This window comes from Myotis myotis, unplaced genomic scaffold (assembly GCF_014108235.1).
Source record: "Myotis myotis isolate mMyoMyo1 unplaced genomic scaffold, mMyoMyo1.p scaffold_m19_p_4, whole genome shotgun sequence".
Classification (NCBI taxonomy): domain Eukaryota; kingdom Metazoa; phylum Chordata; class Mammalia; order Chiroptera; family Vespertilionidae; genus Myotis; species Myotis myotis.
The window spans coordinates 90,825,104-90,838,117 of record NW_023416346.1 but is presented as its reverse complement, the minus strand read 5'-3'; the positions used below and the strand labels follow the sequence as shown (position 1 = coordinate 90,838,117).

The window sequence follows — 13,014 nt, the reverse complement described above, 5'->3', positions numbered from 1 at the left end:
TCAGATTTTTTTTGTATCCTTTTTACCACTCAGGGTGTAGTCTGGGTGTGGCTGTATTGGTTGCCTGGAGACTGCAGGGAGGGGCTATCTCTTCAGGATAAAATAGCTGCCTAGGTCCAGCCCTTCAGCAATGACTCAGCGCCAGACTTGCAGCCACCTTTCCCAGACACTCTCCTCTTCCCAGCCTCTCCCCAGACTCCACAAGTCCGCACCTCCACCTGCACTTCAGCTACGGGTGAGTGTATTTGAAAGTTCCTATGAACTAGGTTTAGGGAATAAAAGCAAAGACCAAAAAGAGGAGAAAGAGCTGCACCACTGCTAATCCCTCTCCCCTCTGAATGGCTGCCCCCTCTGGGCTCAGTCTCTCATGTCTGTGGACTTAGATCTAGAATCCCTTCCCACCAGCAGTCCTGCAGACATCCTTTCCACAGTCAGATGCTACCCCTGTCCCAAGGGACGTGGCCTCTGTGCAGTGCAGCTTCCTTCTGACCCTATGGGCTTGGAGGTCTCACAGATCTCCCCAGCCCACATCCATGATTTTACTGTTCTCTAGGCATCCTCTGCCCTTCCCAGCTGCGAATTGTCTCACCAGCTGTGTCTACTTTGCCAATTCAGAGTGGATGTTTTTCAATTTAGTTGCTCATTCAATCTGCTCTGGGACAAGGCTCTGGACACGTCCACCTATTCCACCACCATTTTGTCTTCCCAAAATGTACAATCTTGAAGAAGTAGGTAAATTCCTAGAAATATACAATCTTCCAGGACTGAATCAAGAAGCAATAGAAAATATGAACAGACCAATAACTACTTAGGAAACTGAATCAGTAATTTAAAAAATAAAACTCAAATAAGCAAAAGTTCTGTAACAGATGGCTTCACACATTAATTTTTTACAAACATTCAAAGAACTAACATGTATCTTTCTCAAACTAATGAAAAATGTCAGTAGGAGGGAAAGCTCTTAAATTCATTTTACAAAGCCAAAATTACCCTCATTCCAAAACCAGAAATAGACATTTAAAAAATAAAAATTGTAAGCCAATATTCTTGATGAAATTAGCTATAAAAATCCTCAAGATAATATTAACAAATTGAATTCAACAATACATTAAAAACTAGGATTTATTCCTGGAATGCAAGGTTATCTCAATGTCCACAAATCAATTCATGTGATACACAACAGAAACAAAATGAGGGATAAAAATCATATGATCATATCAATAGATGTGAAAAGGAATTTGAAAATATTCAACCTCCATTTATGATAAAAACTCAGCAAAATGGGAATAGAGGTAACATTCTTCAACACAATAAAGGACATATATGACAAACTCACAGCAAATGTGATACTTAGTGGTACATACTAGAAGCATTTTCACTAAGAAAAGGAACAGGATAAGGATGTCCACTTTCACCACTCATATTCAACCTGGTATTGGAAGCTGTAGCCACAGCAATTAGACAAGAAAATGAAATAACAAGTATCCATGTTGGAAAGAAAGAAGTGAGACTGTCATTATTTGCAGATGGCATGATACTATATATAGAGAATCCTAAAGACCCCAACAAAACCTATTAGAACTGATGAATTAAGTACAGTATCAGGATACAAAAATAGTGTTCAGAAATCAGTTGCATTTTACATACCAATAATAAACTATCAGAAAGGGAAATTAAGAAAACAAATAAAATGCCTGGGAATATATTAAACCAAGGAGGTAAAATATCTGTATTTGGAAAATTGTAAGACATTAGGAAATAAACTGAAGAAGACACAAATAAATGGAAGCATATACCATGATCATGGATTGGAAAAATTAACATCATTAAAATGTTCATATTATCCAAACCAATCTATAGATTCAATACAATGCCTATCAAAATACCAATGCTATTTTTTTTTACAGAAATACAACAAATCATCCTAAAATTTATATGGGAATACAAAAGACCCTGAATAGCCACAGAAATCCTTAAAAAGAGGTTCAAAGTTGGGGTCATCGTGCTACCTGATATGAAACTATACTACAAGGCTATAATAATCAAAACATCACAGTACTGGCATAGAAACACACACGGAGACCAATGGGACAAAATAAAAGCCCCAAAGAAACCCTCACCTACATGGTCAATTAATCTATAAATTAGGAGGCAAGAATATACAGTGAGGTAAAGATAGTTTAAGCAATAAATAGTATTGGGAAAATTGGACAGATACGTGAAGATGAAACTAGACTACCAAATTACACATACACAATGATAAATTAAAAATGAATAAATGACAAATATAAGTCATGAAATCATTAAAATCCTAGAAGAAAAAATCAGCAGTAAAATCCCTGACATTTATCTTAGCAATATTTTTTTCAAATATATCTCCTCAACAAGGAAAACAAAGGAAATAATAAACAAATTGGACTACATCAAACTGAAAAGTTTTTACACAGCAAGGGAAACCATCAACAAAACAAAAGGCAACCTACTGAATAGGAGAAGATATTCACTAATGATACATCTGATAAGGGGTTAATATCCAAAATTTACAAATAACTCATAAGACTCAACACCAAACAAACAATCTAACTAAAAAGTGGGCAGAGGATTTTCAGTAAAGCCGAAGCAATTTCTTCACTGATACATCTCCTAGGGCACTTGAAACTAAAGAGAAAATGAACAAATAGGACTACATCAAAATAAAAAGCTTCTGCACAGCAAAAGAAACCATCAACAAAACAACAAGAAAGCCCACTGCGTGGGAAATCATGTTTGCCAATGTCATTATCTGATAAGGGTCTAATCTCCAAAATTTATAGGGAACTCATACAACTTAATAAAAGAAAATAAACAATCCAATCAAAAAATGGGCAAAGGATCTAAATAGACACCTTTCAAAAGAGGACATTCAGAAAGCCAAGAGACATATGAAAACATGCTCAAAGTCACTAATCATCTGAGAGATGCAAATCAAAACAACAATGAGGTACCATCTCACACCTGTCAGACTGGCTATCATCAACAAATCAACAAACGACAAGTGCTGGAGAGGATGTGGAGAAAAAGGAACACTTGTGCACTGCTGGTGGGAATGCAGACTGGTGCAGCCACTATGGAAGACAGTATGGAGTTTCCTCAAAAAACTACAAATGGAACTCCCATTTGACCCTGTGATCCCACTTCTAGGAATATATCCCAAGAAACCAGAAACACCAGTCAGAAAGGATATGTGCATCCATATGTTCATAGCAGCACAACTCACCATAGCTAAGATCTGGAAACAGCCTAAGTGCCCATCTGTAGATGAATGGATTAGAAAACTGTGGTACATCTACATAATGGAATACTATGCTGCTGTAAAAAAGAAGGAACTCTTATCATTTGCAATGGCATGGATGGAACTGGAAAGCATTATGCTAAGTGAAATAAGCCAGTCAATGAAGGAAAAATACCACATGATCTCACTCATTCATGGATAATAAAGACCATTATAAACTTATGAACAATAATAGATACAGAGGCAGAGCTGCCTCAAACTGATTGTCAAACTGCAGTGGGAAGGCCAGGGAGGGTTGGGGGGCAGGAGGAAGGGGGTTAAGAGATCAACCGAAGGACTTGTGTGCATGCATATAAGCATAACCAATGGACATAAGACACTGGGGGTAGGGGAGGCCAGGGGATTGTCAAGGGTGGGGGGGAAAAAAGGACACATATGTAATACCCTTTGTAATACTTTAAGCAATAAAACAATAATAAAAATTGTAAACAGGATAAAAGGCATAGGTGATATAAAATGAATAATGCAAAAGTCACTCCTACAAATGTGGAGTGCATCTATACTAATAAAAGGGTAATATGCTAATTAGACCAAACATCTTCCGGACAACCTTCCTGATGTCCTTCCGGACAAAGCCATGGTGGCAGGGCCAAGGCAAAGGCAGTTAGGGGTGATCAGGCTGGCAGGGGAGAGCAGTTAGGGTGATCAGGCTGACAGGCAGAGGTGGTTAGGGTTGATCAGGCAGGCAGGCAGGCCAGCAGTTAGGAGCCAGCAGTCCCAGATTGCATGAGGAATGTCCCTGCGGGATTGGGCCTAAACTGGCAGTCAGACATCCCCCAATGGGTCCTGGATTGGAGAAGGTGCAGGCCAGGCTGAGGGACCCTCTCCACCCCCCTGTGCAAGAATTTCATGCACTGGGCCTCTAGTTCAGATCTAAAAACTCAAATGTTCAAATTGTAACCTCCTTTAGTCAGTTCAGTCTCCTCCAATGCATCCCATCGCTTAGTAGCCAAAGAGTAACCTGGAAGGTGGTCCTAGATTAACATAGATATCCATTAGATGGATTCCACATGCAGAAAGTTGCACCCAGAATCTGCCCTCTTAGGAATGCCACACTCTGGCTCTTTCCCCCAATTCCTAATAACCTTTCTGCCATAAAAATCAAATAATGGGGCATTCAGACATTATTATATATCACCAATTCACAGAAACTTATTTCCACTGCATTCAAAGATTCTGAATCTGCTAATTCTCTTCAAAAATTTAGAAGCAATCAATAAAATAGTGGGATATAAATTGGGATCATCAACATTAAATATTATGATGTGTTCTTTGCACACAAAGAATGTTTTTGTTTGTAAACAACTCTAACTTGTTTCTCACAATGCTCAGTCAACACTTATCCAGAAAAACAAGATATAGAAATTGAAAGCAATACAGCAACTAAATGATGCTATTGTAAGATTCTGTTCCACTACGGCTCTAGCCGGTAATCTAAATGGTTTAATTCTTGCTAAAAACTCCCTTCTTATTTCTAATAGGGTTTTTACCTTACAAAAAATATCTGTTAGGTGTAAGAGCTCATTGCCTCCTTTTCCCCACCAGCCCTGGTGATGGACACTCCTTCCCTATGAGGTGCATGAATGAATCACAGAACCCACTGCTAGCAAATGAAGAGCACTGGGAAGACAATGATTATGACAACCCAGGTAAGTAGGCTCAAAAGGAAGGAATTATTTTCTCCATCCAGCAGACAAAGCACTAATAAAAATCGTGTTAACTAATAAAGACCAATGTAGTGTAGTGAGAAAATTTTGTTCAGAAAGATTATATAACATACTAACCTCATAAGTGCCCTTTGGATGGAGGACAAGTGTGGCCAGATTTGTAAATCTGCCCTCTTAGGAATGCTTCACTTTGGCTCTTCCCCCCAATTCCTAATAACCTTTCTGCCATGCAAGCCAAATAATGGGGCATTCAGACATTATTATCTATCACCAATTCACAGCAACTTATTAGCAAACTAGAGGCCCATTGCAGGAAGATTCCTGTAAGAATAGGGCTTCCTGCGGCTGGAGCAAAGCGGTTTTTTTCTCCCGCTCCCAGCTGCTAAGGCTGGGTTTCCCCTCCAGCTCCCAGCCGCTGCGGCTGGGTTTGCCCTCCCACTCCCAGCTGCTAAGGCTGGGTTTCCCCTCCTGCTTCCCGCCTCCACAGCCTTGGCTCCGTTCCTGTCTCTGCCACCTCTACTTTGCTCCCTTCTGTAGTGCTTCGCTTCCACATTGTCTTCAGTCTTCACTCCCAGCCAGTATATGCAAATTAACCGCCATCTTTGTTGGCGGTTAATTTGCATAGCATGCTGATTAGCCAATGGGAGGCATAGCGAAGGTAGGGTCAATTACCATGTTTGTCTATTATTAGATAGGATATGAGTGGCATAGGCAGAATTAGATGACATCTTGGGTGGTTCATTACCAGCTTTCTGATACCATGATTATAACCAATCAGATAAATCAGAAAATATAATAAATAGTTTTGGCAGTTGGTCACTCATTGTCCTTTGCTTGAGTTAATTCAATCATTGGGCAGCAGCTTACCTTTCTCCACCCCGATTCATTCACAGTGATTAAATTTTCTCTGAAATTTCATTCTCATTCTCTTTTAGAATGGCTTAATTACATGAAAAAATAAAAGATAGCATTGCAGGCAAGGCTACACATGCATGTAGCCTACTTTTCTGAGAGGCAGAGGAGCAAAGTAAAAATAAGGAAACAGAACTTTTCCCTTCCACATTTCTCCAACCAGATTATTGGGTCATCTTGAGATGTTTTTTGTGAAGAGCTGAAAGTAAAGTTCTCATGCCATGTATCCCCATTGCCACCTATTATTTGTCTTCATGTAATGCTATGCTTTCTAGTGTGCCTCCGCAATTTGTTTATGTTACTAATAACAGGCTTCACAGAGTAATTTTTAGTGGCTGGTCCCAATTATGCAGTATCTGACAAATTTTTAGTAATAATTTGAGGCTCATTAATGTGACAAGAAGAGCTGGGAAACAAGTCTTCTTAAATGTTACCTAGTTAGATTATCTAGGTCCAGATTCTGTACCTGGAAGTCCAGTTTAAGAGTGAGTTATGTTAAGACTAAGGAAGGCAAAACAGTCCAAAATCCATATTTACAAAAGGAAAGAGTTTTTGCCCAGCCCAAAGAACTTGTAACACAAGAAACTCCCTTACTTTCTCCTGCTTACTCTCCAATGAAAAACTGACTGTATTTTTTACTTACCTTCCTTTGGCTATCAGTCTTTCCTTAAAAGACTTTAACTTATAACAGTTATGAGTAAAGGTAATAGCTTTTATTTTGGTATTAAAAAACCGAAACCAATAGAAATCAGAGTCTTCTAATAGGGTCTTAACCTTATTTAACATATCTCCACAATGGAAAAAACTATTCATATCTGAACCTGATGTTGACAAGCAGAATACTTTAAGTACAGGTGTAGCACTACATTATAAAGAAGTTATTTTCTTGAGGCAGTTTTTAACTCCAGACTTGATTAAAAATATTCAATCATTAAAAGGTATACAATTTTGTAATTTACAAAGTACTTTCACATACTTTTTTCATATATTGGTCTCTCGCAATTGTCATGTTCAGTAGGCATTATTATTAATACCGTTCTCATTTTATAATTGAGAAAACCGAGATTTGGAAATATTAAACAACTTATCCAATATCACATAGCAAGAAAGAGGCAAAACTTGGATTTAAAGTAAGGTATCCTGATTCCAAATCCTGGATTCTTTCCAATATAATGCTATTTCTATTCTTTGGAAAACTGCTCTGGGTAGTTGAAGAGTCTCTGAGTGGTAGGCTTACTACAAAGGCCTGAAGCCAAATCCATAGCAAAACAGAAAAAGTCCACACTAGGGTCTGGGTGGCCATGGCAAAGTGGCCTTCCTAAAATGTAAATGCGATTGTATCACTCCCTTATTCAAAAACCCTTGGAAGGCTCCCCACTACATTAAGAGTCAAGTCCTAACTAAGTAACTTGGCTCCAGACTTCCTTCCTGGCACAGTTTCTCAGCCTTTGAAGTCATGGACTCTACACTTAAACTATGAAAGGCTCCCCTTGTTCATTGCTGGTTTCCCCACAGTTACCTCAGACTCCCCATGTCCTAAACCAAATGGTCCACCGACCCAGCTGCTCCCCCTCTACAGTGTCCTGCTCCCTCTCCATAGTATCCCGTTCTCCTTTACACCTGGCATCTATTTCAGGACCAATTCCAGTCACTCCATTATTTCAGACATTTCCCACTGCAGCCACCACAGAACAGAACAGGGTGATCTCTTGCCTGACAATTACCATATTCTCTCCCTACAGCCCCAGTGAGATTTCAAAGCAGCCTCTGATGCAGTTCTGCTTCTCCTTGAAGCTGGTCATCCAGAGGACCTATTGCTTCCCCAGTCTTTGTCTTTGTCTTGCTGAGCTCCTTGCCTTCTCTGAACCTGATTGGCAATGTCCTATTTCTGGCTCATTGCTCTTATTATCATTTTCACCTTCCATAACCTGCCACCTCTCTGCCTGTTCAACTTCCCTGCAAGGCTCTTGGAAAATACTGCTTCCTCTAGGACAGTGTTTCTCAACCTTGGCTGCACATTAGAATCACCTGGGAATCTTTTTAAAATCCTGATTTCTGGGCCTCATCCTCCGGAAATTCTGTTCCTTTGTTACTAATGTGGCCCCACCCCATAAGAAAGAAACAGAATTTCCGGAGGATGAGGCCCAGAAATCAGGATTTTAAAAGGATTCCCAGGTGATTCTAATGTGCAGCCAAGGTTGAGAATCATTGCCCTAGAGTCAGCTAGCCTGGGTTTATAACCCCAGTTCTGATACTCCCTAGTTCCTAGAACAATGTCCAATACCTCTTAGAGCCTCAGTTCTTCACCTATAAAATGGATAGTTATTGCCTCATAGGGCCCTTATGAGGAGGAAATGATTAATCTGTATGTAGTGCTAAGGGAAGCTCCTGCCACAGGGTAAATGCTGTCATGGTATTATTATTGCTATTGTCATTAATAATATGACCTCTTTACTGGTCTGCCAGGCCCTCATGGGCAGGAACCAAGTCAGACCCCTTTGGTCTTCCCTATCGGAGTTGCTCAGAGACATTTGCTGACTGAACTAAGGTGACCCCATTCCCCACCACCACCACCACCACCTCAGGCTCTAGAAGGAAGGAGGGAGGCTGAGAGACATACGAAATGTCCTCTCCTCCTTGATGTTAGTGCGGCCTGGGGAACAGGCCACTCTGCTGCAGCTTCCAAGCCTCCTGCCTCTCCTCTGAGGCTACTGTGAAGCTGAATGTCCCTGAGCCTGGGGGCGATGGACAAAAACTGGAGGGAATCCAGAGGAGTGAAGTCCCTGAACCCTTGGGAAGGGGCAGGCCCAGTAAAGTAGGGAGATGAAAGCAGTTCCATGTGTGTGGCTTGGCTGAAGAACAGAGCTGGTTGTGGTGGGAGACACGATAACTGGAGACAGGGATTCCAGCAGTGCAAACAAGCTGGAGAGGGCTCCGTGGTGGGGCTGCTCTGCTGAGGCAAGTGGGCTCTTGAAATGCAAGCTTGGAGTTTTATGTAGCCCCAGGCAGGCCAGCAAGTCCCCCCACCCCCTGGTCCTACTGGCCTGGACAGAGGACCCTTCAAACTGGTTCTCAGGGCTGGCAGTTCTGCTCGGCTGTGCAATCCTAGTCCTGGGAGGGAAGCCATTTACCCATAGCTGGCTGAGGGTGGGCCTGGGGTGAGCTCAGCTGAAGGTCTGAGGTCCAAGTCCTTGGCTCTCCCTGCCAGCTCACCTCAGTTCTGTGGGCTCTAGGACCTCCTTCTCCCTTACCAGTCCCCAATCCATCTTAAAGCTATTGTTTACAGACCACTGACTTCTGTCCCTCTCCTCCCGGGTACTAAGGGGAATCTCAGGGGCATGAAGAGCTCAGGAGGAAATATTGGAAATGGCCTCACCATCTTCCCCTCAGATCTGGGCTGCATCGTTCTTGAGCCAAGATAACTAAAGCAACAAGGGAGAGGCCTCTGTATGCTCCATGCTGATGTCTAAGCGGCCTGGTTGTAAGGTGTTGGGTTGAATTTCAGTGTACCCAAGGCTGCCTACAACCCTCCTTCCAAAGGAATATGGCAGAAGGGCAGCCAGGCCAGGTGCTCCGGAGTCAGTGGTATGAACAAAGCAGAATGCCCCTCCAGTGCCCTCTTCCCTGGGACAGGGTTTCCTCAAGGGTGCTGAGTCTGAGAGCTCTGGAGGGAGAGCAAGGGAGCCTGGGAGGAGAGAGGAGTCTGGAGATGGAGGAGTGGCAGGAGGCTGTCCCTACTAGACCTTTAGTTACCCCATCGCCCCTGCAATGCTGGTGTCTAGCCTGCCCAGGACCCAGGTCTATTTCCTGAGGTTGGAGAGTATGAGGTCCCTTAGAGTGGGGATCCTGGAGGACCAAAGGACAAGACCAGCCCCCCCTCAAATGAGGGTTCCCTGGAATCTTGGTCAGAGAGTTGAGTTCAAATCCCACCTCTGTGCTGTATTATTGATGAGTCCTCGGCAAGCCCCTTCTTTTACTTTATAATTAAAGCCTGATTTTTCCATCATGAAATGGAGAACACAATGTCCACCTTACAGGACCATAGGCAGGAATCGATGGGATAATGATGTGCAAGGGCCTGACCCATGGTAGGTGAGAACTACTTTTCCTTCCCCCTCCTCTCCCCCCCCTACCCCCGCGCCCTGCACTGATGCTCAGGAGGGAGAAGCTCTTGGCCCACTGTGAATTCCTGGGTTGACCCCAAGGAGTCCCTTTGGTTTCTCTAATCCCAAGGTCATACTGTGACTATGGGGGTACTGAGGGCCTTGCCACCTGGGCCAGCTGGATTGACCTCACTGACTCTCCAGGCACAGGAGTGTTGCACAAAGGAGGTTTCCCCCAAGCAAACCCTCAGGCCCTGGGCTGTCCCTGTTTACAGCTATCTCTGACATCTCAGCCTCGCATGGCCCTCCCTGCAGTGTCGAGCAAGCCTCTCTTCCAACTCTCTGATTGAGTTTTGACCTTGCCTGTGGAACTCTTTCTTTGGGTTCCACATTGTCAGGGTCATTCTTTGTCTTTTGGACTATCCCACCATCTCTACCCTGTTCAAAGCCAAGAACCCACTCCCGGGCCTGCTTTGTCACCTGCTTCATTTAGGAAGTCTTTGGAGCAAGGACTAGCCTGCAAAGGTCCACCCATATGGTAAGGGCAAAGAAAAGAGCCTGGAATGAAGGCCAGGAAATATCAGTTGTAGTTTCAATCCCTTGGCTCATTCTTTATATGGTCTCCATGAGCCACTTCCTCTTTGATCATCTGTTTTTCCATCTATAAAATGGAAGTCCCAATTTTTGCACTAATTCAGCTCAGTTCTATGGCAGTGGAGGACACACAGAACATGCAGGGACCCCAATCACAATTTTTGTCACTCAGCTTTTTCCATTTTGTTAGATGCTTAGATCACCAGCTCCTTACAGTTAACTGTTTCACCTCAGTTATTTATGAGAAAAATTACTCCACTGGTTCCATCTTTATTGTTTAGAAATTTTTTGTGTCTAGCCCAAATCCTTCCTTCTGCAGTTCCAACTTGGGTCTACATACCTTAGACACCTCCTACCCTGCCTTCTCTTTCCTCTTTCCCTCAACTTTTGCCCTTAACTCAGAGAGTAGGGTTGAGGATAAAAGCTTCCCTTGTATCTGGCCAGAGTGAACAGACCATGGGGGTAGCATCACCCATCCAGAAGCTCTTCATCTGCTGACACACCATCAGCCTCACGCATATCTTACTCTGGTTCACACCGTCCTGGCTGGAATACTTGTGGTCTCTCACTGTGCATTAGAATTAGGGTGTAAGCCTTGACTTTAATCTCTCCTGGCAGCTCCATGGCATCGATAAGCCCCAAGTTTATGGCAGAGGAAAAATGAAACCCACGTTACCCCACCAGGGTCCAACCCCCACCCAGCAGAGCCAAGGATGTCCTCCAACAGGTATCAATAGTCTCCAGCTATCACCTCAAGGCATCTGGAGGTGGGGTGGAATGGTGCTCCTTGGACATCCTCCTCCCTGAAGGCACAGCAGCCCCTCCCAGCCCCCAGGCCCTGCCTCTCTTGTCTTTCAGTCAGGTTAAATGTCTCCACTGCAGAAATTCCAGATGGAGAGGAGGGACTTCCTCTCAGCCTTCTGCCTTCTCTTCCTCCCTCTCCAACAGTGGAACAAAGGCATCAATTTATAGTATGCTTTCAGACCATTCAATCCAACTGTCTCAACTTACATATGGGGAAGCCAAGACCTAGAATGAAGAATGGGCTTGCCTAAATTTACTCAGCAAGTTAGCGGCAGAGCTAGGACAAGGATCCAGGTGTTTTGATTTCCAGCCCACAGTGTTGTTTTCACAGTGCACATTTGCAATCCTGTTAGACCTACAAATTCCTTTGACCTTGAAAACTTCAAAATTACCACTAGAGATGTCCTAGCATCTGTGATGCTTGGACAAAAGCAGAAGGCAGCATCTCATTAATCCTGGCCTGTAAAGTCACTTAAAAGTGCTTGACACACAGACCATATAATCATGAGCTAATCCCCACTCTTCTCTGGGTCTCAGTTTCCTCATCTGTAAAATCAGAAATGCATTAGACCATTGCTTTCATCTACTCAAATTCATTCCTTGTTTTCTAATAACAGCACCTGAATTTTCCCGGGAAACCACTCCTCCCACCCTATGAGTCCATGTGAGTCAGTTGACACAAGCCAGTAACAACATTCCATCACAGTGGACTGAGTGATTGGTTTATGCAGAGTCATGTGACCCCAGCTGGGCCAATACAAATCCTCCCTGAAACTTTCAGTAAAAATATAAAGAAAGAGACTTTGGGGATTGATCAGCCAGAAGATATAAGCTTAGCATTTCAGGAGCCCTATGAGAAGAGTCTGCCTAGAGAATGATGCCTACAGAGAGAAATGGGCATCCAAAAGATATACTGGCTTCCTTTGAGCCTGAGATCTAGTATTGCCCGAACAGGCCACCCTGGTACTTCTCATTTTTATGCACTAACATTATACCCTTTTGGTGTAAACCAGTTTTCATTGGATTCCTTTCATGTGCAACCAAAAGGGGCCTCACTAATGTAAGAGAGATTGGAGATATCCTATATTACCAATGGTAGGATTGGAAGAGACCTTAAGGGGTTGCCCAGTGGAGACTTAGAAAAATATAATGAATGAATAAAGGAGTCTGGGGTAACCATGCCCTTCATGGGCTGGAATAAAACCTCAGCCATTTTTTCAGCTGCATTCCTCCAGCCCCTTACCTGAAGTAAACAGTGTGTAGGCTTTTCAGTCAGATAGACCTGGCTCTGAACACTGGTTTCCTCATTTCCCATCTATATAAACTGGGGCATGTTTTCTGTCTAAGCCTCCAGTTTAACCTAAGCAGATGTCAAAGAGCTGATAGGTCTAATCCAAGGAGCATGAAATACGGAACCATAACAAGATAAGACAAGAACATTAAGACAGCAGACATTTACAGGGCCATTTGCTAAAGGCAAAGGGATTGGCAAACAGCCTTACAGGTAGCTGGGTCTGGGGTGGGCAGGGATACCACATAGGGTTGTAGTGCACAATTCCAGTGGTGCCATTCACATAGTCTATAATGAGAACGGAGCACCCTA

At 43.0% G+C, this 13,014-nt stretch overlaps 1 protein-coding gene across 2 annotated transcripts in view; it reads left to right on the top strand.

Annotated features, from left to right (window-relative positions):
- Positions 1-13,014, top strand: part of ZDHHC15 (zinc finger DHHC-type palmitoyltransferase 15) — a 414,649-nt gene that overhangs the window by 262,090 nt on the left and 139,545 nt on the right. The window contains exons 10-11 of one of the 2 annotated variants that reach the window (XM_036304664.1): positions 4,877-4,980; positions 11,226-11,326. In XM_036304664.1, the coding sequence (XP_036160557.1) occupies positions 4,877-4,980; positions 11,226-11,242 (121 nt within the window). In that variant the 3' untranslated portion in view covers positions 11,243-11,326. Of the gene's footprint in view, positions 1-4,876; positions 4,981-11,225; positions 11,327-13,014 lie in introns of those variants that run through there. The other variant, XM_036304662.1, reaches the window with a different exon arrangement.